The following is a 27567-nucleotide window of genomic DNA, read 5'->3' on the forward strand; positions in this document are numbered from 1 at the left end:
TTATCATTTGCATTAGTCCACTTAACTCTGCATACTATTTTGATTCGGCTCAGCCATTTCTGCTTGTAAAAGCCAAAAAAGGTATTTAAAACACATCAATTTAAAGAAAATGAATGGATAAATTCCTTTTTCTCTGTCAGTATTGCTATATTTTGCTTGACTTATTTTTTAATCTTTGCATAACATAACAAGAACCTTATATAGCATTTGTTTCATTAAAAAGTACAGCTTGTATTCTGACACATGAACATTAATTCTATAAATACAAATTTATTAAGCATGCCTATATACAATCTGAAAAAGAAATTTAAATGCAAATTCCCTCTAAACCCAGCCTTTCAATTACTAAATAATTCATATTCACAAGAAAACAGAAGTTTAGACGTGACAACGTGAAGTTAGCGAGTGAGCAAGTTGTCAAAATCTCTAGAAATAAGGCCCAATAAAATACATGTTTAGACCAAATTTCACATGTCTTGAACTTATGCATCTGCTAATGAAACTGGGGAACACTGCCATTGCAGGAACTTACAAGACAAGAGTCATTAATGGTGAAACCTGCACATGGGGACGCAAGATTTCTATTTTCATGAAATAGATTCAATTATGCCACAGACTGTAGCTCTCTCCCCTTAAAACTGTGTTTACTTTTAATACAAGACTGCAAATACTTCAAGTGATTCTATTCCTAATCAGACTTTGGAAAAATACAAATGCATACATATGAAATACTATCTATTTAAAACCTGTGGGGCTTTTCCAAGGATAAGCATGAGAAGAAAAGGCACACAACACTCACAGAATGAGCAAACCAGCTGCAGAAGCTTATACATGACATCTCCTACATTAAACCGGTATTATCAAGGCAATGTTACTGCCTGCAATACACCATAGCTCAAGCCTTCATTTTAGAGCACGCTTGAAAAACAGCTAAAGAAGAAACTCATATTTTTCAAACTGAACAGAATTAAAGGGTAAAAACATCCTCATCTTGATCTTTTACCTTGGACGCTCTACTACATGACACGAGTTGTCACGAATGCTAAATTGTACATTATCCATATCCCTGATATATATGTGTCTGTAAGGAACAAACTTTGTGAAGGGTTGTATATGCCTGCCATTAGATATATTAGGAAGCTCAATGGTAAATATTTCTATGAAGAACTAATATTGTGTTTAGGTAACAAGGGACTTAAGTAACAAAAAGGAATCAATATTTTCATTATTGGCATTTTGTGACGGTAGAACAGTAAAAAACCTGCTAGCACTTTCCTGAAGTAGTACCAAATTGCTAACATAACATGGTATCAGAAGCAACTATAACAAATATATTTGAATTAATTCTATCATATGCCTTCATTTACGATAAGCCATTACAACACTAAATAATACATACAAATGGGATTTTCAGGACACTGATAAATCACACCTATTATTATCTGTAGAACTATAAAAGCTCAGTTTAAAAAGCCTAGTTTAACTGATGGAAAGTGCTACTGAGAACAATACTTGCTCTGTAAAAATCACTGTGAAATGCACTAACAGGCACCTACTGCTCACACAAACCCTTTGACTTTCACATTGCTGCTCTCAAAACCTTGCTCCTGTTTAGGTGATTTCATTTGGATAATAATCAAATTAATTACTTAATGAAATACACATCCTCCAGTTTAGGATGCATGTCGTTTCAGCCTTGCTCCTTTCCTTTTCAGAAGTTTCTGCTGCTACAGCTGCGCTTCCCTTGGGTTCCTCTTTAATTTTTCCAATAGCCAAAAAGCAAGTGTTCATTAGGAAACAAAGGTGCAATATTCCTCCCTTCTCCTGTTGGGGAAACACCATTCTAGCTGCTCTTCAAACAGAAGCATTATTACATTTAATACCCAAAGTCTTTTAAATGGAAACAAAAATCAAATTATGTATGATATAAAGAACAGAGAATATACAAAGTGCCATGAAATCCCAACAGCACAGAAAAATTAATGTTACAATATAGGAGGTTAACATTTGATTATACAAATACTTTAAAAGATATTTTAAGAAAGCTCCACAGAAAATAGAATTTTCAGAACTGCTGCTAGTGACTCCCACCATGAATAGTAACCTTTCAGGATATTCTGAAGAGCAGAATTTCTGAAGACCATTTGATTTTCAAGGTTATTTCTTTTTGGTTTTCAAGGTGTGGGGTTTTTTTTGTTTGGCATGGGTTTATATTTTTTTTTCTCTCCCCCCCAGCTTTTTGGGGCGGGGGGTGGTGGTGTCTTTTTTCTTTTCCTCAGACCAGGCTGCCCAAACATCTGAGGAATGTGACTGTACAACGTGTTATAGGAGTGTCTGAGCGTGTGTATAGAATGCCACTGTGCACGGGAGTTCCTGCCTACTGTCAACTAGAAACTGAACTATTAGCACATGTACATTTTCACCTCTTTCATATTCCCCTGTATCCCACCTTTCAACCTCAACTCCTGACCTTTGCAATGGTACAATGGTCATTCATTCTGTAATTCTTGTTGGAGAAAATTTGACAAACTTTTTTTTTTTTTTTTTTTTTAAAAAATTTAAAATTATTACTATTAAATTTAAGGCCTTCTGATGCAAGAGGTGATCCATTACGTGGGAGTTCCTGATGAAGAACTTGAACCAGTCTCTCTTGCTGCCTCCACAAGTGCCTTGACAGTACTGCATGAGCCGCAATGTACACTTTTCCACAGTTAGCTTCCCTGTTGTTTGTGCTTCAGTATACAATAAAATCTGTGCCACTGAATACAATATTACACAATGCTTATATAATGTACATAAGAGACACAAAATTAAAGGCGGCGAGTTTGCACAAAAGCAACTGTACATTCTGGTAGCCACAAACTGGACAGTAAACTTATAAAATTGCTAAGGAATGCAAATGAAAAAATTTCACCTCTTTACAAAAGTTATGAAAAATAAGCTCTTAAAATGTATCAAAACAATCATATAGATATGGATACAAAATTTTGTGAAGCTAATACATAAATGCATACTCAAAACATATCTGCAGCGTAGGAGATGTATTCGTAATTCATATGGGACAGTAATATTGTACACCTCATTTTTCCAGTTTTGTTTAATCTTTTATAGTTTGTGCTCTGTCTCATTGCTTATATTTTATAAACTGACTTGTAACTTGGGAATCTCACCTTTATAAGGAATGAGCTCTTAAGCATTCAAATATCGTTCCTAAAGCATGTTGATTTCTCTATAAAGTAAATACTTTTGTTCAGCGTACTCAGGTGGGAGCTCTTTGAAACCTTTGTGGCTAAGGAGATCAACAGAGAAGCCACCTGTAAAGGAAGACTAAAGTTCTCTTGAACTAGGGTTGGACCCATTCTGGCCCAACATTACCCCAGTTATTTATAGCGCCAACTCATCCAAGACATGTGGACTTTTTGGGGAAATTACATTTATCATGGATTAAGATTACGAACTGCAGGAACACCAGCAGTGCTTACACTATAGATACACCAGTTCCAGCTCAAGAAGTTCCTGAGCTCTGCAGAGGTGTTGGTGAAGAAGCACTCCTCAACATGTGCTTGTACTCCCTCCTCTGGATCTCTGCTGTCAGCCAAATTTTGGGGAAAAGAATACTTTGATCCAACCCACTACCACTGTTCTTATGACTTGTCGTGCAATGTACTAGGCAGGTATATGGGGGAAAAAGACACAATTTTTAAGTGGTTCAATTTCTTTGTGCCAGAGGTAGAATGTTATTTCATTAGATCTTTCCTTTCTGCTTACATGTCTTTAAAATTTGCATTTTATAAAATGGCACTTAAAAATATTTATGTATAGAAGATGTGAAATATTTTACAAGACCTACAAAAATATAATGCTATACAAGTAGTGGAGACCAGAATTTGAAGTATTTATCATAATAAAATAACCAATAACTCCTTGATAACTGTACATTCTGTATACTCCCCAACAATTGTATATGATTTGTTGACAAAAAAAAAGATTTTAGTATGAAAGAGCAAATTGGAATGCTTTCCTCACTATTAAAAGATGGTCAAAATCTCCTTTCAAGGTGAAAATGCATATGCATTTCCCTCTTAAAGAGGATATGTGTCAATCAGCAAGATTTTAGTTATTACATACTCCTCAATCTGATTAGATCACTTTTCCGTTTTGCAGTTTTCAACACTTCCAGATATCTCCGTATCAGTTTCTTTGGACACAGCCAGAAGTTTGACTAAATACACAATGTAGGTTAAACAGTTTTATGTTAACAACATTTTTGTTCAGCAAGTCTTTCGTGCACAAATTAGTAAAGCATAACCAGGCCAAAATATCATCTGTTTCATGGCATCGGTAGAAGTTTCTCATTAGATAACTATGAGAAAAATTCAGTTCTGCAAGCTATAGTTATGAAAAAAAGCAATCTGTACTACTAAAATAAGAGACAAAGAATAAAATAAAGAATGGACCGAGATAGTTTTGATAAACATTTGTATGGGCATATGTACATGTGTAGATAGATAGATATGTGCATATATATATAAATATACCTTCCCCTCCTCAGCGTTTTGTTGACATGAATTGTGAACGTCTTCTTCTCTTACTAGTTTTCCAGGCCATGAAGTCAGTCCTTTGATTTGGCCCCAGACCAAGTCGCCAACATTAAACGTCCTCGGCCTGTAATGTATCAGCTCATTTGAAGAAGGGGAATCTGGGTTCCTTAGGTCATCTTCACTACTGATGCTTTTAGCATCTGAAGGGCTAGGCACACACCCATTAATGCTTTTGGCATTAAAATCTCCATTGTAATGGATATAGTCTTTAACTAACGAACTTTCCAAGCTATTTGAGGAACTTGGAGATTGCTCTTCCAGAATCAGGTCTTGTTTAGAAGTGTTCAGCAACTCCCCAAATCCTCTGTTCTGCTGAGGCCTATTTCCGTTTATGTGTGCACATCGTTCCACAGTGTTCTCCAGTCTTTCCTTAAAACTCATCATAGTTCTTTTGTAATTGTTATACCTGAAATTCTCCTCCAACATTTTATCACTTTGACAGTTTCGCTGTGATAACAGTATCTGATGCTGCTCGCCTTGTAATAATGGCAGTGTGGAGATGTTATTGGGCCTTTCGTGACAAGGACTACTATGGATATGGGTAGAGTGGTCTAGAAACTCATCACATTTCCATCTGTTTATCTCACTGACAGGACTTTGCTCCCCTTCCCACTGTTTTTTGGGCGTGTTACAACTCGTGGATTTGTAATATTCATACCCATCCCCTTCACTCGAATTTTTACCGTGCTCTGAATTCTTCAGTATTCGCGTTCCTCTGGTGTTCCTTATCCTACCTTCGTGATCAGAAACGGCAATGTTTCTTCCATGGATGACTGCGCTGACAGCACTAGAAAGATTTAATGGGTCACCAATTGAGGCTGTGAAGGCACTCATGGCACTCAAAGCTGGAATGGGACTCATTTGTGTTGTACTGCTAACTGCAGTGGTGATTACTACTTGCATTCCCTTGCTTGCAGCATCTACAACTGCTTTGTAGATCGCGTCCACCGATGTATCACCCTGAGCAGCGACATTGAGGTTATCCTTTGCCTGTTGTCCGAGAGATGGTTCAGTTCTTTGCTGCAAATCACAAGATGTTTCTTGGAAAGGAGGAAGCATAGTGTTGGAGCTCTCAGGAACCGGTGCCATTCCCATTTGAGTGATCATTCTTTTGTTTAGGACAGCAGCATCTTCCTGCATTCTCACCTGGAAAAAGTAAGAGAAAAAGATGAAAATGGCTATTCTGCCTAAAGTTCTACTTCCACAGCCAAACTTTGTTTTAATAAAATGGTGGCCAGGGTGAATATTTGTTGCAGAACATAATTTTATTTTGGTTATATATCAGTTTAATGCTGAACAAGCTACATGGAAAACAAAAAAAGCATAATTTAGAGCAAAACAAAAACACTGGCTCTTACACTTTGCCTCGTGGATCAAAATAGATGCCTTGCACAAAATGATACAACCTACCATGCACTGCTGAGACTACATTACCATCTCTTTCAGAGTCTTTTCAGGGATTTCCTCTTCTGATTGAAGTACAGCACTCTCCTTTTTTCTCTCAAGTCCTAAACAACTCCACCAAGGTCAACATATCTGTTCTCAACTACTCTCTTTTGTTCCCTCCCAGACCCTAATTTTGCTTCTTCCCTCCCTACCGACTGTTCTGGGCTCCTTGTACGCTCCTCACTCAATTTCTGGAATGTAGGCTATCACTGTCCTTTTGGAATTGGCTAACATTTCTATTTTTTCCCTTTTGGTTATGTGCTTCTCTCGTGGGATCTCTTTTTACTTCAGTCCCTTGTAAACCATGCCTGCATCCCTTTGCATTGCAGCTGTAATGTCAGGCACTGCCACAGTAAACTGTAACCTTCAGATTAACTGTGCTTTTTGTATTTCTTGTCACATACGTAGGCAGTGAAGACGATGTCAAGAATAGTGCTATAACAAAAAACTGTAAAAAACAAGGGTAAAATATTTCCAAAAGCTCCTTTAAATACTTACCATTACTATTTATATAACTGAGAATCTGAAGCAAAAAATACTGAAATAAAGCTAGCAAAATTCATACAAAACCAAAGAGAGGTAATAGGCAGTTAGAGGACTGTGATTTTGCAATAGCAGTGAAACATCTACACTGAGAAAATGACATGTCTTCTTTTTCCTTCGCAAAGGGTAAAAGCACTCTCTGGCGCTATCTGCATGCTTCTGTCTTCACATCCTGAGTTCTGCAGCAACCACGGTAATACTGAATAATAATAAATACGTCTTTTAGCTCTGGGTTTATTACCTGTTTTGGTTGCTATGCTTCCTGTCAGTGTGTTACTTTGACTGTTCAACTTGCATTATGAAGAATTGTCTATTTAGGTGGATAGCAGGCAGGGATCATTTTTGCACAGTTTGTCATTGTATATTCATTCTAATGCCTGTTTTCTTCAGTCTATACAATCCACATCGCAGCTAGCTCTTCCACTCAATTGCAGTGGAATTGTAAGAGGACTGGTACACACAGTCACATATAATCATTTATTAAGTTTCTAATTACCGTGAAGCGGTATCAATACTTATTTCTCACCACTGAATTGTTAGAGTGGTCTAAATGGCAATTTATGATCATTTCTGCAGAATGGAAAATGGTTTTGCTAAAAAAACTGTCAGAACACATATAGCATATTTTTTTCGATACATGCAGCACAACTCTTTCCAAAGAAACTATACCCAATTGTTAAGGAAGAAGGTATAAAATTTCAGTAACAAATGTTACTGATTTGCAAAATCCAAACACTACTGAAAACTGTATACATCGTATTGTCTTAATCACTAAGCAAAAAACCCCTCAATCTACAGAGGATATAATTTTACCTACTGAGAGTTGCACATTTGTTTGAATATTGATTTAATTTTGCTTTCTACCTGGAAATTTTGGAACAGACATGCCATGGGGTTTGGGTTGTTAGCTGGGCCAGGAATTGGGGGCTGGCCTTGAAAGCCCTGCATGTTCTGATACCCCTGGAGAAGGTGCTGCTGCTGCTGATTTGAAGGAAACATCTGATTGTTGTTTAATAGCGACTGGAGATGACTCAGCTGATGGTTATTCAAAGCAGTGTTTATAGATGACATGTCACCTGTAATTCAAACACAGGGAAAAAGAAGTCAGTATAGTTTTCAACAGTCAGCAGGAATTTCCTTGACTCAAATTTTAACTGACTGCTAAGCAAATGCCTCTGTAAAACAACACTTTTTCCCTCCAATCTTCTATGGAATGGTCCTCAAGGCATGTGTCTCCTACTCTTTATTCCTTTATTTCTTCAGTATTGCTTCTTTTGCATGTCACATCTATCTGGACTCTTTCTAAAGGTTTCTGACATGACTGTCTTTGCCTTTGGAACGGTACACAGCCAAGTATGGCAGAATGAGCTTCTATGATATTCGGTGTCTTGGAATCTTAGTTTCCAAAGAATGACTGCTTCAAAGAGTACTGGGGTGGTGAGGGGAGGAGAAGGAGAGAGAGAAAGAAAGAGAAAATAATTTTAAAAACTCAACAAAACTAGGTTTTCATTAACCATGACAAAATAAGATGAGCTAACTGCAAATGAGCAAAGGCTTTTTGGCTCACAGACATGTCAGCCAACACTCGAAACAATTTTTTTTTTTTTCCATTCTAGACAAACCACTGTACCCATATTTTGTATTATGTGAAAATCTCACTTTACATGAAAATCATAGTTCTAGTAAAATAAACACACTGTTGAACCTGACTTTATCAAATAATAAAGCTTAAAAAAGCACAATTTCTTTTTAAATTAAAAGCTCATGTTTTTCTTTAAATTGCCATTTGCAGAATCATTGATTAGTTGTCCTTTACAAGGAAAATGTAAAGTAGGGTTGAGTTCATGATAGCCATTTAGTAGGATAGCCATTTAGTAGGTAAGTACGAGGTATTGTTAAAATACTTATCAGCTCTTTGCCACTATTTAATTCCTTCTACCAGTCTATTTGTTAGATTACATAGACCAAACAGCAGAGGAGTACTAACTATATTACATATTCTTGGTAAAAATCATCAAAACACCCAGGAGAAAAAAACTTGTATTTAAGGGCTTTTTAATTACTTGTTTTGGGATGTGTTTGTCAAATGAGATACCCTGGGTTTCTAAACTACAAGCTAAAGTAAAAAAAAAAAACAAAAAGAAATGAAAAAATATAAGTATACAATAAAGGGCTCGAAGGGCAACCTTCATCTTTGAAGTTGTGCAAGGACCTACTTCGAGTGCTTTATGGATTACTTTATGGGGAGTGTGCTTATGGTTTTGGCACTTTTGATTCATTTGGAAAAAGGCACTTGGCCGTTTTTCATCTACTGCACAGCTACTCGTACTAACCCTGTGATGCCACATGCACTTGAAATGAAGCACTGCATCCCAGAGATGCACCTGGGCTTTTACTAATTGAAAAATTAAACAAGTCCAATTGCTTACAGAATGTTAAGGTGTACATAGTAGGTCTAGGTGGCATCAGAATTAAGAATGGAATGTAAAATAATTTCCAAAACCAGTATTAAGTGTTACTGAATTAAATTAGAATATATTTTAAGTTTCTTACAATAACAGTTATGTTTTTCTCAATAAACAAGCTGTAACATACAAAAGCCTTAAAAAAAAAGAAGTATGATAACGTGGAGTCTTTAAAAATAGAAACTAGAATCCGAAGTTCCCCCTCCCCAACCCTCTTCCTTTTTTTTTCCTTTTATATCTGTGAAGAAATTGAACTTACCAAGCAGACCTGTCCCCAGTAGAGGGTTAAGTAGCTGTGGCACCACAGAGTTATTGTTGAGTTTAGCTGGACCAGATGTACTCCCAGCATTATTAGATATGTTCAGCAATGTTTCTGCCATTGACACCACTGCTGTCCCACCACCCAGGGTTGAGACAGACAGTGCTGCCACTGCTGATGATGTAGTGGTTGTGGTAGTGGTTGCTTGGGAGGAGGTGGCTATGGAAACCTCTGGATGATTAGCAGTGTTGCCCGATGCAGAGTTCAGGACACCTCCCACCAGCTGGGGATTCAAGGCCATTAATGCTGAGGCCCCAGACACAGCTGGGAGGAGCAGGGGGTTAGAAGTAGTGTCAGTGCCTGAAAAGCTGGGTATAGGGTTGCCCAGGGGGTTGGTTAAAAGGGTCTCCACCCTGTTGCTTTCTGACTGATTGCTTGGCAAATGGTCAGGTGGGGCTGTCATCTGTGTTACTGAGGGTAAAGGGTTATTTTGCTGCTGCAACAAATCTGAGATGGTCAGATTGAAAGATGGTAGGGGAAGCATGGCAGCTGCTTGGGCTTGGTTCTGAAGGAGGGTTGCTAGAAGCTGAAAATGAACAGGTTGCAATACCTGCCCATCCACGTCACTGGAGAGAAAAGCTAAAGCAGCATTTACATTCGGGTTGAGAAAACCTAAAGGGTTGAGGTTGACCTCAGACTTGCCTTCTCCTGCTGAAGGCTGTAGTATATTTAATAGATTCTGGTTTAGGAGATGTTGCTGATTCACTGGCAAAGAGATAGGTAGAGAATTGAGGAGGTTTTGATTCAAAGAATGTGGAAGATTGTTGTTTGAAGAGCTGTTCTGCGGGAAATGAAGCGAGTGTTCGTGGCCAGCAAAAGGGAAATCGCTCCCAATGGGCAGCTGGCTCTGGAGTGGGTTTCCAGCTGCAGTAGTGACTATAACACCATCTTGAAGCACAGATGTTGTCTTTGTGATGGCAGGTTGGCTAGTGCCAGCTATGGCTATTGATGATGACGGTCCTGAACCCCCTGCAACGCAAAAGAACAAAACTATTAATAGTATACTGCCTGCTGGGAGGCATCAAAGTTATAAAGTAACTAGGTTAATCCAAAACAGTAATGTTTGATACCCACGCACAGGAAAAAAAAAAAAATGTTTTGAGCATCCAGACTTACGTACTTCTAAAATATGAATGAATCTGCCATCAGCTACTTCAGACACTACATGCTGTGCCACGTCTCATCAGAAATTATTTAACCATACACTTGTATTTCCCTTAAATTTATTCTGAGTGGGGATATAATAGGATTTCATTCACCACATATTTTGATTAGCATAAACCTAAAAGCAACCATAACTTAATATAGTCAGTCGTGGACCAGTATGAAATTAACTATGAGGAAGAAGAAGCAATGGAGACATGAATGACGTTGGGTGAAAGAGTGTAAGCACATGATCTAAATGTAGATGTGAACCTTATGCTCTTCTGTTTCCAGCTGTATTCCATTAATGGGGCTTTGGAGATTTATTATTAAAGCATTATTTTGGACTCCCAAAGAAAAAATACAAGGACAACGATTACTCGTCAAGATGATGCCTGTGATAAAAATCTAATGAGCAAAATACATTATGGTCAAGGTAGGTTTGCATTCCTAACAATCTATAAAGAAAAAAAATGTAAAATGGGGTGGTCTAGTCATATCCATCACTTGGCATGAAAAGACAAAGACCAACTCGGTAGATTTACTGTGAGGGGTTACATGGAAAGAGTGAGAGAATAATAGAAGTTTATTTGGCTATATTTATACCCCTTTACCAAAGTTGAAATATGAAATAAATTATTCATTGTCTTTTACTTAAGGCAGAGTCTTGAATTGTGGTCATACACAGAAAATGTAAGAGGGGAGACTAGGAGAATTAAAGCAAGTGAAACTGCCTTGAACTATGCCTTCCTACTTTATTCATTGCAATTCATCGGAGAACAAACATTAAAAATATGTATTAAAATTATATACTGCATGTATATAAAACTATATAATTATAAATGCATTTAACTATGGTTTTGACGTAATAAAATAACTTTCCATTCTCAGCTGCCCTGCAAGTATAGCTCACATGACAGAGATCAGAATGTATCAATTATCGGAAAGTATCAATTATCATTTTTCTAAACAAATGCTATTTGAAAAGCAATGTGCAACTATGCTGTTAACTGGTAAGAACAGAATCAAATCTTTACATCATTTGTAACTTAAAAGACCATTTTTCAAGTACTGTAATGTAATGACAACTCGAAAAGGTACAAAATTAACACAGTACATGAGGCACTGCATTGAATTCATGAGAAGATCACACCCTCTCTCCCAAGTACCATTATCACATCTTAGTACAGAAATTAAATAATAAATTAACAAAAGATAAAGTAAGAACAAATTGTAATTATAAAGCAGAGGATACCTTATTCTGGTGTGATGAGAAATATGTTAACAAAGCAATAAAAGCAGTTTCATGACAAGTACATTTCTCTAGGCAGCAGTTTGGAACAAAAAGCCAGATATGCACTTGAGGAACAAAAACTCAACCGTGCACTGAAAATGTATGTCCTACTGGATTTCCACTTTACAGTTTGGTGTCTAACATTTCAGATCAGGCACGAATAGCGAATGCTCTGTATCTTGACACCTCTGGGCCTGGCAAATGCCTCATATATACTGAGAAACTGGCACCCACGCCCTCCCTGGCTTTCTAGCACAGCAGTACAGGCTCCCAAATTATAGACACCTTCCCAATAAAAGTCAGTAAAAAGCTGCTAATCAGACAAGCTGCTCAGGAATTATTCAAAATTACGATGAAGCTAGTAACAGCAAACCTACTGGTAGAGATCAATGAAAAGCACAGCTACAGCATGTGAGTTTGCTTTCTGCCAGTGTATCTGTCCTACTACTGGTTACCTAATTCTGGAGAGAAGCCACCTCTGGCAACGCCTCCAAAATGAAACAGCAGAAAAAAAGAAAGATTCTCTCAAGCACGTGTTTACACATCAAGGCGTACATGACCTACTGAGATGACATGTTAAGAAGATTTTTCATGTGCGGGCACCTTTTTCTTTCCTTTTAGTATTTTGCTAATTTTGTAAATAAGCCAATAGTAAAACACAGTTCATATAAATGAGCAACATAACATACAATTAAATTCAACGTGTATGTTTACTATTTATTTTTACCACACAACTGTAAACTCTGGCTACTCAAATTCAATTACACAAATCCCAGGGAAGATGAACTAAAATATAACTGCACATCTTCCTTTTTTTACTAATCTCTGAAATATTTTAAACTGCATTTTTAGAAAAGTAATAGAAAAGTCTTTACAATCTTTGTGGCTAAAAGCAAATTCTTTTTGTTTCACCAGAGAAAACACACCCACTTATAATAGTATCAAACTCTTTACGTCAGGCTTGTAATGGATCAGTATGTTACAGAGCCCACAGCTCTGTACTTCTTATTAACTGTACACATTATTAACAATAAGATACACATTATTAATTATCAGGTAACTGCTCACAATAAAGGAAATGTTCAGATTTTTTTGCTTTGTTTTGTTTAAATCAGTATCCAGAACTGACACTCCAAGGATTTCAATATTAGGAAAAGTCCCAGAGACCAAACTACAGATTTAAGAAATACCATTAAAAAGTCATTCCTACATGGCTTTAACAGAGGAATCTGCTGAACCACTCAAATGACACAAGATGGATGCCTACCGTACTTAAAAATACATAGGGCCTCTTAAATAATGCTGGCTGAAAAATTGCTTACTGAACCAAAACTGTCATTGCACTTTGAGACACACTTAATGTGAGTCTCTCCAGTTGTAATCTAGTTTAAGATGGCCAGGTAATACCCAAACATCTTCAGATGGCTATTCCTCTCACTTGTAAATAACCTTCCACATAAAATCTTACTGTCATATAGATAAAAACAGGCTACCATCAGCTTAGCCTGACCTGCAGGAACAGTCTGATATACTGGACCTTCTAAGGCATGAGTTCGTTTCAGGCAGTATTTTTTTGGAAACTCTTTACTCCTGCAATAAGGGAAAGACAGATATACAGACTTTTTCCCTGGTGGCTAAGAAAGGCTTCCCTCACTAGGAGAAGTTGCATTCAATGTGTTAAACAGCACATGGATAGATTTTTAATTCAGGCATGAGGGAAGTATTCTATATATAGCGCTCTCCTGAATATAAAACCTAATTTTGGTATTTTCATGTGGATCTAATCTCTGTTTCTAATTTATTTATGATCCTATTTTCCATTCCACTCAGGTAAATGACCACATGGAAGAGTATTTGGTGTGAAGCAAATCTCAAACTTGTAAAATTGTTGCTAGGTATTTGTCAAACACTGCTGTTTCCTAAGCCCCGTCAAACACCGCTTCTGGATATCTAACCTGAGAGGTCTAGAGTGCATTCAACACTTGCCTTTTCTCCAGATTAATTAGGCAATTAATTAATTGCTACTGGGGAAAAAAACCATCTTAATGGATTCTGAGTAGGAGGAAGAAAATATGTCCTTATTTGAGAAGTTTGGGAGTTGAAGAGGCGATGAGCAGCCAGACTTCATCAGGAAAAGAAAACACAAATATCTCCCCCCAGCTTCTGTTAAACCTGCCTCACAGGAAGACACAGTAGGAATTGGTGTAGAAAAGTTCTGAATTGGGTACTAACTAATACAGTATTTCCAACTGCTTTCTGGGACAAATTATATCCAGCAACAGACTGAATTGACAGAACATGATTTCTGGATCTCTTCCAAAATACCATCTCCAACAAGTCAATATTCCAGATGAAGAAATGCATGCACACCCATTCTCATTAAAATATAGTGCTGCTAGACATATTCTGAATGTTTGGCCCCAATCCAAAAGACAAAATCGGTATTATTTTTTCCCTTTTATAAAACATGTATAATTTCCATAATTGTGATTGATAGTGCTGCATCGACAAGGTGCAGGAGACCATCTTCCTCAGGGAGGACCACAAGAGCCCTCAATGAGCCCTCTGAACTGTCCTTCCCCAGTTTCAACATGAAATCTCCAAGATCCAGGATGAAGGTGAACAGTCCTGTCTTTCTGACTCACAAGGAGACCAGGTGCAATGGGAAGAAAATGATGCCCAGCATTGGCAACGTGAAGATGTGAAGAATTCTCTGAAACAGCATGGAAAAACGTAACATGCCTCATCAAAGCAACGGTGTAAGCGACACTGCGAGTACAAGAGAAGGAAAGTCCTAGTAAGAGGCCTGTCTTTCCAAACCAGGCAGTAGGACCAAAGCACAGCAGTGGCGATCGGGAACTCACTCTGGATGTCCTTGGAGGTCTGTCATTTATTCAAAGTGAAATCTAGACCTATACATTGTATTTACCAATATTTTCAAAGAGGGCAGGATGACAGCGGAACCAGATGGTGGATGTCAGCTGAAAAAAGATCCCTATGCAAACAAGTTGTCTTGGCCAGCAGTGCTGGAAGGAAAACAGCACTGCAGTTCTGACCACTTGCATTTCCTTCAGGCCTGGAGAAGGATGACAGCCAGAAGAAAAGAAGATGCACCACAGCACCAAAGACTTTCAACAGTGCGTTAGCTCACCCAAAACTCTGCCATGAAACAATGTGTTATTACTGTATCCAGGCTCCAAGATGACAGTTGGGAGATTTTTGATGAGAAATGCGGATGGGAGTTGAAAGCTGAAAGGAAATCACAAGTTTGATTCCAAGTTTCATAAAACCATGGTATTTTCAATCCTGGAAACCCAAGGCATTGTACATGTTAGCTCAGTAAACAACTGTCCTTCATAATCAGAAGCTCTTAAAAGTAGAATGAAAAAAAGATGAAGGAGTTAGACTAAAAGCCATAAAAGCCCAAGACAAACACCGGCTTCCAGCTCCTGCAGACTGAGATGTCTGCCAAAAGTTCTTCTGCCAGTTGTTGAGAAAAAGGAACCGTCTTTGTAATGCAGTGGAAGAAGAAATATCCAGAATGCTGGAAATGTAGATCTATTGTTCTCTTAGGGGGTTAAATAAATGTTGTGGGAGTAAAGAAATGGAAACCGAACAGGATATACATTTTTTAAATTAATACTTTGCGGCCTATAGTATTTTATTTATGAGCATTTTTATTTTGCTTTCTTTAGAAAGTAGGTTTATTTTCCTGTGTGAATTTTATCTGTGTACCTTTTCTTGAAGTATTGCTTGACAGGTATTCTTAAGCAGATGCAATAAAATAATGGGTATTATGAAATCAGTTTGTGTTCAAGAAGATTCGCTATCCCTGCTCACTTAAAGAAATTAGAGTGGAAGATATTTATCATTAATATCTCAGCATTGTCCTCTCATGAAAAGACAGGAACACATACGTACACATATGCTATTGGGATGGTGGGATACAGTCAGAGGTCTCTATCTTATTTTGAGTCCTGTTTTTTAAACAATATTAAGACTTGAACAATACGAAGACTTGTACAGCAAGCTTCAATGGCTGTCCTCAGAAAGAAAAGTTGGGGTATGAGCTACTGATTTCACACTAAACAAAGGAAAGAGTCAAAAACCATCTACCATTTCTGCAGCCGCGGCAGAATTGTGTCTGCATAAAAATATGTAGGAACAGTAATGACTTCACACACTGTGAATAATGCTCAGCTTCCTTATAAACCAGACAATTCAAGCTGAAAGCAAACTATTGTAGTCTTCAGATGCTAAAAGTATTTCTACCAAATCAAAGAACATTAACTATATATGTATTTTCCTAAAAAATTGCAGTTAAAGTATACCAATTAGAAAATGATAATGCAAATAATATTTTACAATGCATTTCTCTGTAAGAAACTATCCATTATGTATTCTAGTATTTCAATACTCTCAACAGTACATTGCTAGAATTTGTAGAATAAAAGTAACTGATAAGGCAGGTGTATTAAGTACTTAAGAAACTAAAAGTGCAGAACATGCTCATTAGCCATTAACACCTAAAACATTTTAAGAGAACAAATAAATGTTATAGATACCACTTTTTCAATTCTTACTTTTCTACTTATTCAATAAAAATGCAGCTAGCTTGATTTTATATTTGGTATTTTCTTTATTACTTTTTCAATATAGAACATTTCAAGTTTTTTAAACCCTTGTCAGAAACTCACATTTAACTCCTTGGTCATGTAATGAACTTCTGGCTAAACCCTCCACCACTTCTGTCTTCTCCTAGAGTAAAACTCAGTAGCTCTTGTAGAAGAAACCTGCACGATCCTTTCAAAAAGATCCAGCGAGAGTGGAGAGAGGGAAGTTTCACTGCATGCCTTACCCTGAGATTATGAAGGTGTGAAAGTACAAAAGATCACTTAGGCATTGTAATTACTACTATATCTCAAATGGTTTGTGCAACTTCTAGCGCATAGGGTCACCAATCCATGCTCGAGGCCTCCAGAAGCTACTGCAATACTAATATGAAATAAGAATTAATATCACCTTAGAGATACCAACACACAGTCTGCATCAGTGACAATATTGTTAAATTAGCAATTTTAAGAGGCTTAACTTTCACAGAAGTATAATCACTGATGGAAATGATACGACCTCATATTCCTTAGAAATTTGAGACAATATGTTCTTGCTTTAACTACACATTCAATCACTTACCTATAAACTTAGAACCAAGTGCTATACATTTTTGTAATTATATTCTCCATTTTCTTTTTGGAATGGAAAACATTTAAGATATTTATCTGGTATCACATTTATTATAGTGCTTTCAATTCCGAAGAAACCATAATTCAGCAGTTAACCGCAAACTACTGTCAGTTGTTCTCCTTATCGAGATCGTGCACTCCCTTGAGACAAGAGAAATCACGAACAACGAACCAATAAATAAAACATCCTTCTCAGTCCAGCAAAACCAGTTAAAAACGTGGACTCCCTTCATATACGATACCCCGTCCGCACAAAACGTGCCTTTCTGTGAAACAGATTTAACTGCCTATCCATAATACCACGCTTATCACTGGAGCAGCTAACTGTATTACTATGACTACCAATGGCATAATGCTGCATGATCATTTTTTTTTTTTTTAACTGACAACAAAACAGCTGTAATGTTGGCCCCATTCTTAATAGAGTTTTTCAAACTCTGGCTTTAACAGATTATTTTAAGGTTGAAAATCACCAAAGACTACAGCATGCAGTCTCTGCATCTTTTGAGAAGTGACTTAGCCAAGAATGAGTTTGTCAAAATTTTGGGGGAATAACAAAAAGCCCAAAGCAGTTTCTAGGAGAACAGAAATGCTTAAAAATAGGCTTTTTTTGAAAAATATTTGACTGAATTTTGGTCTCGGCTCTTCTCCATGCCCCTGTCTCTTCTGACTTCTGCATTTTACCATCACTGCTGTTTTTAAAATGACTTTGGGAAAACTATTCTTATGTGCTTAGCTGTTAACAGAAACAGAAGCAGTCTTCTAGTAAAAAACTGTCAAGACAACAGCATACAAATGAAGGAATAGTCTTTCAGTGTTTTCTCAGCACTTAGTCTGATCTTGTCCTGTATCACTCCCCCATTCACAGTTGTGGGAGATGCATTCCAGATGAGGTAAAACATTTTATAGTGCATTTGGAAACTAAAAATTCAACAAAAAGCATTATTTCTTTCAATAGTCCCCACTCCATCCTCTAGCAAGTTTTGGAGTTGCCCACTGGTTCTGCTTAAGAATATTTTCAGATGATAGCGAAAGATAAATATGTATGATAAATCTCATACAATTAATTCAGTTTTTCGTCACAATCATATCTTTAGTAAAATAAGACTCATCTTTCTGCATTATTTTGTTATTATTTTTTACAAATCCTCTGATTTTTATCAATATAAATTCCTAGGAAAATGTATGGCCGTTAAAACCCTAACCAAGTAAGAGTCTGTTTGACTAAAAAAGACTGTGAGTTACTGGCATATTCAAATGATAAGAAACAAAACAACACAAGAAGAACCCAAGCTGTGTGTCTAAGCAAGCGATGTGCTTGGTAAGCAGAGCTCAGCAGAGCTGAACTTTTAATCTTGGTATTTATCTCAGAGGTAATGCCACTGCGATCCACAAACTAGGCACGGCAGTGCCTGAAGGGCCCCGAACAGTGGGTGAATTCAGAGTGTCACTAATATACATCGACAGTATCAAGTTCAAAGACAAGGATGAAGGATGTAGTAGCAATGTTGAGCTCTACGTAACTGCACATCTTTCACGACAGAGCCTCGCACTTGGAGCACGTGCCCCGGGATGCGGGAGAAGCGGTACGTGATCCCGTCATAACCCTCGATAAGCCAGCGCTTGGTTAATATTACCATTTCTGATCTTCACTCACCAAAACCAGCATAACATGTCTGATCTAGCTATAAATAAATTATTCCCACATTTCCTTTTTCCACTTCTACTAAAATTAGAAGCTTACTCATTTCAGCTCCCTGTACTAAACAACCGAGTTTAATTAAGTAGAGATTGAGCTGATTCCCAAGTTTTTCCAATTTGCTAGCACTTGCTAACAATAAACATTCGTAAATAGAGGTAATTTGAAAACAAAAATCTATTCCACTTCCAAATTTTTCTTCTATTGTAAATCTCATGGTAGCAAGTATGTTTACACTGACTGCATAAAAGTCTACCATGTTAACAATTAAGTTTTACCTAATACGATTGCTGATGCCTACTAAGTCAGTAATTATTTTATGTTCAGAGAATGAGAGTGGTTTTGTGCATAAATCTTCTATCAAGACTTAAAAAGAGCAAATAAACAAGAATATTCATTTCAATGGCAGGGCAGGGAGCAGACCTGACCTACCATATATGTCTCATACCTGGAAACCTTAATCTTCATGGAGAAGATTTTCCCCATTCTTTACAGTTCTCATTTAAATAGAAAAATAACTGCTTTTTTCCCCCAAAAATAGTAACAAGGGAAATAGGGTAGAATGTTGAAAAGCAGTTCCAGATTTAAATAACACTGATTCCTTATAATCACATCCCATCCCCCCCACTGGAGAAAAGTCCCTCTGTACATTTATATAAACACCGAAACCCAAAATCAATAGAACATTTCAATTGGCTTTATAATTAGAAGAGGAGCTGGTTGGCATCCTGTCTAGGGGTTATTTCAGTTTAATAAGACACTTTTCTCAGACATAACAAGCTCCATAAAGAATGCCAGCCAGATACTCCTCTGAATTTAAAGTAAAAATATTTTACTGATTTTGTAATACTGTGATATATAAAAGTAATTTTGGGGAGCAAATCCAGAGACTCACATACTAGAATATGCCACTTTGCACACATTTAATGTGATATATTCTACAATACTCCATCTTCTCTGATGCATAGGAAAGACCATTTTCAGAGAAGCAAGGGCCTACATTACGTTGGTAACTACCACTACATCCAACAGCACATGTAACCTTTTATTCATGTAACACTTTATGCTTTAGGTTCCTCACATCGTCAAAATATGGATGCGACTGCAGCATCATTCCTTTCCATCTAAAGCATTTACATTCACAGCTTTCCCAGAAGGTAAGGGACAATACTCACCCCAAACTACAAAATAAAACAGGTTCAGAAATTAAAATCTGAAGCAATACTTTTCATCAGTATTTTTCACCAAGACTAAGGACAAAAGTCCTTTAGCTAAGACTAAAGCAATTCACTCCCCAGGAGACATAGCTTTGTGCTACAGGCAAAAAGCAAGAGGAAACAAAACATTACAAATGGCAGAGAACTGGGACCTGTCCCCCCATGCTACTGAAGAAGAAAAAAACCAAAGGCCATTCTGATTTGAAAATAATTCTTCTCTAAGATGTAATCTGATTATCAACAAGATAGCTTCTGATTCTGCAAGAAGACAATCGCTGATCGCTCAGCTTTGGCTAGCTCTAGCCAACTGTCAGTTTGGCAGAAAACCCCATCTTTCCTGAGTCCTTTAGCTTATACTGGGCTGAAATCCTGATAACGAGGTTACATTATAACATTTAACACAGATGTTTAAGTATTCTGAGCAGCGTCTCCGTGCCACCCGAAGGTCAGTTCAGGAGGGCAGCATGAAGGGGGCTGAGCTGAGCAGATGCTCAGGTCAGAAGCGCCCACCATCATCATTCAAAACGTTTCTATGCACACTTGGGTTGTGAAATTTCTTTTTTCCATTCATATACTCAGCATGTCCTCTGCTAGAGTATTTCAACATGTAGTATTCTCACAAAAAGGAAACCACTCGTTTCTCTGATGATGAATGTACCAGCTTTCAGCACTGGAAGTTGTCAGCGAATGCCTGCCAACAAGGTAAAAATAATTCAGCCCTCCACCTTTTCAGATAGTGCCCAAGAATAAATACTTGTAGGAAGAGATACTATTCCTTGGCTACTTCTTTGACAGAGCAGATTCCAGGGAATTCCCAAGTGCTGGAATACCTCACATCCAGCTTGACTCCCTGGCATCTGGCCTGCTGACAGGCTCACCGCGTGGGAGGGGAGCCCGACTTCGGGATCTTCTGTAATGCAGAGCACAGACGCTGCCTCTGGGCTTACGTCCCGGGGTCTGATTGACAACCACCCATAGCAATTTTGCTGCCCTCTTTTGAAATTGCTGGTATTTCTGTACCTTTCCCGAGGAGTGACCACTAGCCAGAACGTCACATCCTCACTCTGGTTTTCTTAACTATACATCGAGCCAGGAGCACCCGCAGTTCCACCACCTATTCCCATTTTTATGTTTCCAAGGATCCACCCAGCTTCTCTTTTTACTTTTTTTTTTGTTTGTTTGTTTGTTTGCAACCTCACTGACCTGACAGTTTTCATTAACTCTGTTAAGTCAAAGCCTCCTAAAACCCTTCGAGTCACTGTTTTCCAGGGCAATGTTCCATTGCCAATTATATTACACTGTCCTTGTCTGTATTAAAATCAATTCTGTTTGAGTGGGATAGAAGCTCCTCAGTGATTGGTATTGGTCCTGTGCACTCCTCCCTATTTAATTATATTTTACTATTTTCTATTCTGTAGATTTCGCCAGTAAAAATTACTGTTCTGAGTCTAGCAAAGGGATATAGCCCTTGTATGCCAACTCTGCCCTTTATTTGTCACTGCAAAACTAGGGTTTCTCATATTTCTGATGTTCTGATACTTGGGACAACTTACCATCTTTATTTCTATTCACTACAGTTATTATATTAGTTCCCTTGACTTCCCTTATCAGCTGTATATAGCTTTTACTCCCAAATATTTTTCACTCGTTTTCATCTATCCCATCATTTATGCATGTTGCATTCTTAGCAGGATTTGCATGTTGAATGTTGACTCACAGATTTTCTACACTGTGAACTTTTGGACTAATGGCACATGCTAACAGCAAGAAAAAAATAAACGAACGAGACTCTACAATAAAATATATCACACGGACACAGTCCCCATTTTACAAAAGGAACAGACAAATCCAAAGAGAAGCAAAGTGGCTTAATGAGTAAAACTTAAAGCTGCCAAATTGGCAAACGGGATTCTCCCTTCAGTTTGTATGAGAAGTCTGAGGGCTTGATTAATGAGGAAGACAGCGTCAAAGGTTAACCGAAATATTAACACCACTCATTAGAAAAAATGAGTCTAGGACCCAGTCTCCTGGCAGAAAATGAACTCTTTTCAAAGGAATAGCCCTAAAAAAGCTATACAGACCTGCTGCTAGCTCTTCCTGTAAGACAGCTCTTATTAAACAGTGTTTGTAACCCAAATACTATATAACTGAGAAACACAAATCGTTAATAAAAATTAATTGAGCATAACTGGTTTTCAAGGGCTCAAACTTGGAAAACTGCAAAAGCTTTCTACTGCATAAATAGAAATTTTTATTTTTGTATTTATTCATTTTTAATTCCATCACACTCATACTGAAAATTACCTGGAAACTAAAGATATTATCTGCGGAAGAAGAAAACAAAAACTAGAATAATAAAACTTGGTCCATGTGGTTAAAATATAATTAAAAGCTTAGGCAATAACCAGCTATCTAATTGTGGTGATTCTCAGTTTTTTTTCGCTCAGGAACTATTTTCTGATTAGTAGCTATTCTGAATGCTGGCACAGAAACAGAAAACAGATTTAGCAATTAAAATACTTAAAAACAAAGAAAAAAAAAAGCCACAAACTCAAATAGGAACACAAGAGTTTTCTGAAGACATCTTACTCAGCTAAACTGTTCCTGAAAGCACGGTTCACACGGCATGTCTGACACGGCTCAGCTCCATCCACCAAAACTAACAACCCTCTATGCCTCGATACAGAATAATTCACAATACACCCCTTATCAGTTTTGACTACATAACTGAATGCAGACTGGTAACTAACTTTTATTTTTAAAGGTTATTATTAATGCAAAATACTCAACATTTCACACTAGTTTCATGGAAAGAGTGCTTCCATTCTCCTGCAAATAACCCAAAATGCCCCTATCTGGATTTTCAGAGGATATTGATTAGATTTAAATCTTATGCCCGAGCCCCACGCTGCTGCAATGACTCAGGCAGGAGGCTGGATGAAGGTTTATGCACCGTTTTAGGGCCTTGCCCCTGGGAATAACACAAAGGTAACAGAGTCTGAAATTTCGTCTTAAAGAATAAAGGTCTGTAGGCTTTTAGCTGTCATGGATATTAATAAAATAATTAAATGCAGGTTGGGTGCATTTTGCAAGCATCAAAATAAAAGAAACAAACCCCTTCAGTAGTGGGGACCGTATTCAAATCTTTCTAGTCTTTGCCTACACAGAACTACCATTTATCATTTAGATAAGAAAAAAAGTGTCAGTTTAAGGCCCTATAATTATATTGCTATAATTCTATCGGCTATCTCCAAGGTATCAGAAATACCATTCTGTAGAAATACCACAGCAGAAGTTCCCAGGTGGGGTTATATACATATTACTATTCCTCTATTGGTGAGAACTGAATTGGCTGTTTATGTTGAAATGTTTCTTCACGGGGCTTTGACACATGCACAGATTTGTTCTGTCGCATTTGTCTTTTCGGGAAGAATTTCAGCTTGCCTGAAGCCAAGGACTGGCGACAGGAGGAAAGGCTGTGATTAACTAACACAGGAATGCTGAGAAGCCCTGCCGTGGGCCTAAGGCAACCTTCACAAGTGGTCCCAGCCCCCACCCCACCATGCAGCAGGGCAGGGCTATAGCGTAAGGCTGGGTCTAAGTGATGGAGCAGGAGCAAGAAGATCCCCTATGGGGATGAACTTGGACTCATTCTTAGAAGCCCACTTGAATAGTTTTTAAGCAACATTTTATTGATAACTTTTATGTAGTGTAAAACTTCTGTTAATCTTGGACCTTTTCAACCCTTACCCCATTCCCCAGGGGTGAATTACTACTGCTCAGCTTCTTGAAGGTAATCGCTGGCGCACAGGCTCTTATCTCACGTAACAGTCCTTTCTGTTCTCTGGAGGGCAAGTTAGTCCAATGCCACAGTAACTTCACAGCTTTCTCCAGCTGTGAGGACAGTGACAATTCAGAAGAACCATACGTACCAGTGGTCCCCACTGAACTCAACAGAGGTGGAAACCCAAATTGTTCCCACTAAAGGGATTTTGTAGTATGTTTAGTGGGACGGGGAAGGAAGCTCCTAAGGCAAAGCCAGACCTTTGTTCTGTTCAGAGGAGAGTACAAAGTCTCTGAAGAGACAGACTATATCAGGAAATACTCCTCTTTGTCAGCATGACAAGGCAAAACAGCCATGCAAGGATTAATAGCTGCTTGCTTGCGACACAAACCACCAATATAGCTAAGGAAAAAAAATGCCTTTTTTCCCCAGGAATGGAGAGAAACCCTTAAAAGTCACCAGAAACTATGACCAGCATAATGTCAGAAAATTATTTTTATATAATTCAGTTTTCATATAATTCCATTCTGTGTTTCAAAGAATAAACAGCTCTCTTGGAGGAAGCTCAGGAATACATATCAGGTTCTTTCTTGGGTTAATGAGAGAGACTGCTTGCACGCTTAGAGTCCCTTTCGTTTGACCTGATGTAGTTTAGCTATGATTGTATCAAACACACGCTTTGAAAGTTAACCAACCTGAAAGACTGAAACATCAGATGGAAGGTTTTCTTTCTGCTTAAGAAATTAACACAGTACCATCTTTCAAAATCGCATATTTTGTTTAACCAGTAGCAGTTAAATGAAATATAAATTTTTGAGCTGTCTCCCTTTTATCTTTAAACAGCATGGAGATACTAACAGCAGCATACCTCTTTCCTCTCCAAGTCTTCACTGATGAATAGACCAGGAAATCTCTCTACACTCTTCCAACGGAATATACAGTTTATTCAACCATTTAATTACCAACTTAGTAAAATTATCATGATAAAGGCAAACACAGACTCGGCACTCCCCCGCGCTGTCCCTGAAAGAAGTTATTTTGCCAACTTTTGTACTCCTGGTATCTGCTCCAATCTCTGATAACTCCAACTCTTCACTGCAAGCAGTAAGGAACACATGTACAGCCTGAATATACATTGCCAGGTTAGCCACAGTGTTCTAGGGTTGAAGTAGCAGGGTATGCTGCAAAAAAACCCCAATTTATTTGAGCAAGTGACCAAAGCTGAGGTCTGGGTATGTATGAAAGTGCGTGGGTTTTATTTATGCAGAGTGTGTGGAAGTTAATAATAAAAGCAAGAGTTGTCACAGGAAGGAGGCCAAGATGATTTTGTTCTGGAAAAGGGAGATATATTTTTCTGTTTTTTTCTTACTCATTTTATTTTTGAGTTTCTGGATATCAGCATGAAATAGGCAGACTTTTCATATTGGTAAACTCAAAATTAAAAAGTAGATACGTAAAAGGAACCCGTTTCAAAATAGTCATCATATATTTCCAAGCAGTCAAACATAGGGGTATCCTTTTAGAAGGAAACGTACCTGCTTCAGGACTTGTTTGATTACAGCTGCTAACAATGCTGTTTGGTATCACTGGAGTGGAGGATGCCTGGATTCTCGACTGAGGTGGGTTCGGATGTAATGAATTTCCTAAAGCCATTCCTGACTGACTGAGCATCCCACAGTTCCCGCTAGCCTGCATCTGATTTATTAAACCTGCAAGATGGTTGGTTGTGCCCGGGCTAGTACCGTGGACAAAGTTAGTGTTTGTGTTCTGGCAGTGCACACCTTCCCCTCGCAAGGGTAAACTCTGTGCCAGCGAGTTCTGGAGACTGCCAGAGTTCATACTGGTGTCTGCAAAATGCATCTGGTTACCAGAGCATGGTAAAGCAGTATTTGAGCTCCCACAACTGGTGGTACTATTGCTGCTCATGTGAGAGCTTTGACAACTCATGGACTGAAGTAGCTGGGACATAGAACTGATGGGAAAGGAGCTTTGACTTTGCTTTCTTATCAAATCAGATCCAGCTTTGGAAACTCCAGAACTGTCCAACTGAGACTGTCTCAGCAAACTCAACACCGTGGTGGTCGGCTGCTTTCTTTTTCTCAGAGGATCTTTTTGCTGAGACATCAATTTGTCTCTCAGTGCTGCTCGGCCACTTTGCCCTTCAGTCGTTGGTAGAAGCACATTGGCAGCAGGAGGGAACATGGTATTTAAAGTGCTATGTCCTTCGTTGTTGCCACCGCTGGCAACAGGTCCAGAATTGCTACTGCTGTTATTGTTGTTACCAGCAAGTTTATTTTGATTTGCTAGCTGTGCTTTGGCTGCTGCTGAGAGTAAACTACTTGCTGGAAAAGAGGCAGCATTGTGCTGGTTCAAGATCTGATTTAAAGGCATTCCCAGCAAACCAGGCTGACTCTTCAAGGAACCACTTCCAGCCGATGCAGTAGAAAAAACTGCATTGTTTGGAGGATTTAATACATTACTCATTCCAGCAATTAATGGGTTAGGGATGTCCTTGTATTGATTAAGTCCATCATGCTTGGTGGAAGGGCTAGATGGCATAGATGGTCTCGGTGACCCTATTGTTGACCTTGGGGACCTGGGAGGAACTTTAATACCACTACAGGATGACTGTGGTCCTACTGGAGGCAGCAGGAAATTTCCATGATCTGATGACGTGGAAGAAGAACGTGATCTTTGGGGAGAAGCCTCAATCCTTCCGATCCCGGACCCCATCATATGAACTGGGGATGTCACTGGTGAAGGCGAGAGGGAAGTTGAAGCAGAATGCTGAACTCTTTGAACATGACTTCCATGGTTCATGTGACCAGGTTTTACAGTTGGCAAAGGAAGATTACTTGGCAAAGGGACGACAGCAGGAGGCATGCTTACATTCATCACAGGTACCTGAGAGTGGACATTTGAATGGAAAGTAGTTGGGTTAATGATAACAGGATTCTGATTCACTGGTTTGCTAGGAATAGGGTCAAGTATGCCAAGTGGATCCTTTTCTGATGTTAATGGCTTTTTCTGAAGAGCACAAGAAGGCGGTGGAGGAGGTGGGGGTGGACCTTGGGGTGGTTTATGGTGAAACATTGCTCGTGGTATTTCCATACCAGTTGAAAAATTACACATGGGTTTTTTCATTACTGGGCTTTTTGTGGTCAGGGTTGGGGAAAGAGGTATATTAGTCCTTCCAGCCATTGCACAGGATGACTGTATGGGAGAACCATGTAGCATTACTGATGGTGGAGACAGAGGCGTCCTGTTCATGTGAATAGGACTAGAGTTGGGTGCTCCATGAAAATTGGGATTGTTCCTTGTGAAAACATCAGGGCTTCCAAGTGGGTCAGTCCTAGGAGAGATTGAGCCATCTCCGTATATCTGTGATCCCGATGAAGCTGGACTGGGCATCCCACCATGACTGCCACGATACGGAGACTTCTGTCCAAGTTCATTACTACCCAATCTCTGCCTAGGATAGACAGAATGAAGTTCTTGTTGCTGGCTTCCAGCCATTTCTTGCACATAAAGCCTACCCATGGCATTAGATGCCCCTATCATCAACTTGAAAGGAGTCTTACATTCTGGCATCACAGAATTTGTAATTCCTTCATGTGATTTATTCCTCATTGATCTTGGAGTTGCTGCTCGAGTAGGAACTACTGGAGTTGCACCTGGTATTAAAAACACAACAGTTACTGTTTTGAAATCCGCTATCACGCATTTCAGTGCAAAACTACCGCGTGTGAAAACATTCATAAAAGCTAGAAAGCTTTTTGGCTAAACCTTTGCCTCAACAGAAATAATACCAAA

The 27567-nt window shown here is 38.4% G+C and overlaps 1 protein-coding gene across 10 annotated transcripts in view; it reads right to left on the reverse strand.

The window, feature by feature from the left end:
* MBD5 (methyl-CpG binding domain protein 5) overlaps nt 1-27567 on the reverse strand; it is a 105456-nt gene that overhangs the window by 12580 nt on the left and 65309 nt on the right. For 8 of the 10 annotated variants that reach the window (XM_074828503.1, XM_074828502.1, XM_074828507.1 and 5 more), the window contains 4 exons: nt 25290-27428; nt 9315-10343; nt 7455-7666; nt 4539-5747 (listed from right to left, as the gene is read on the reverse strand). In XM_074828503.1, the coding sequence (XP_074684604.1) occupies nt 4539-5747; nt 7455-7666; nt 9315-10343; nt 25290-27428 (4589 nt within the window). The remainder of the gene's footprint in view (nt 1-4538; nt 5748-7454; nt 7667-9314; nt 10344-25289; nt 27429-27567) is intronic. The other 2 variants (XM_074828509.1, XM_074828510.1) reach the window with 1 other exon arrangement.

This window comes from Strix aluco, chromosome 6, assembly GCF_031877795.1.
Source record: "Strix aluco isolate bStrAlu1 chromosome 6, bStrAlu1.hap1, whole genome shotgun sequence".
Lineage (NCBI taxonomy): Eukaryota > Metazoa > Chordata > Aves > Strigiformes > Strigidae > Strix > Strix aluco.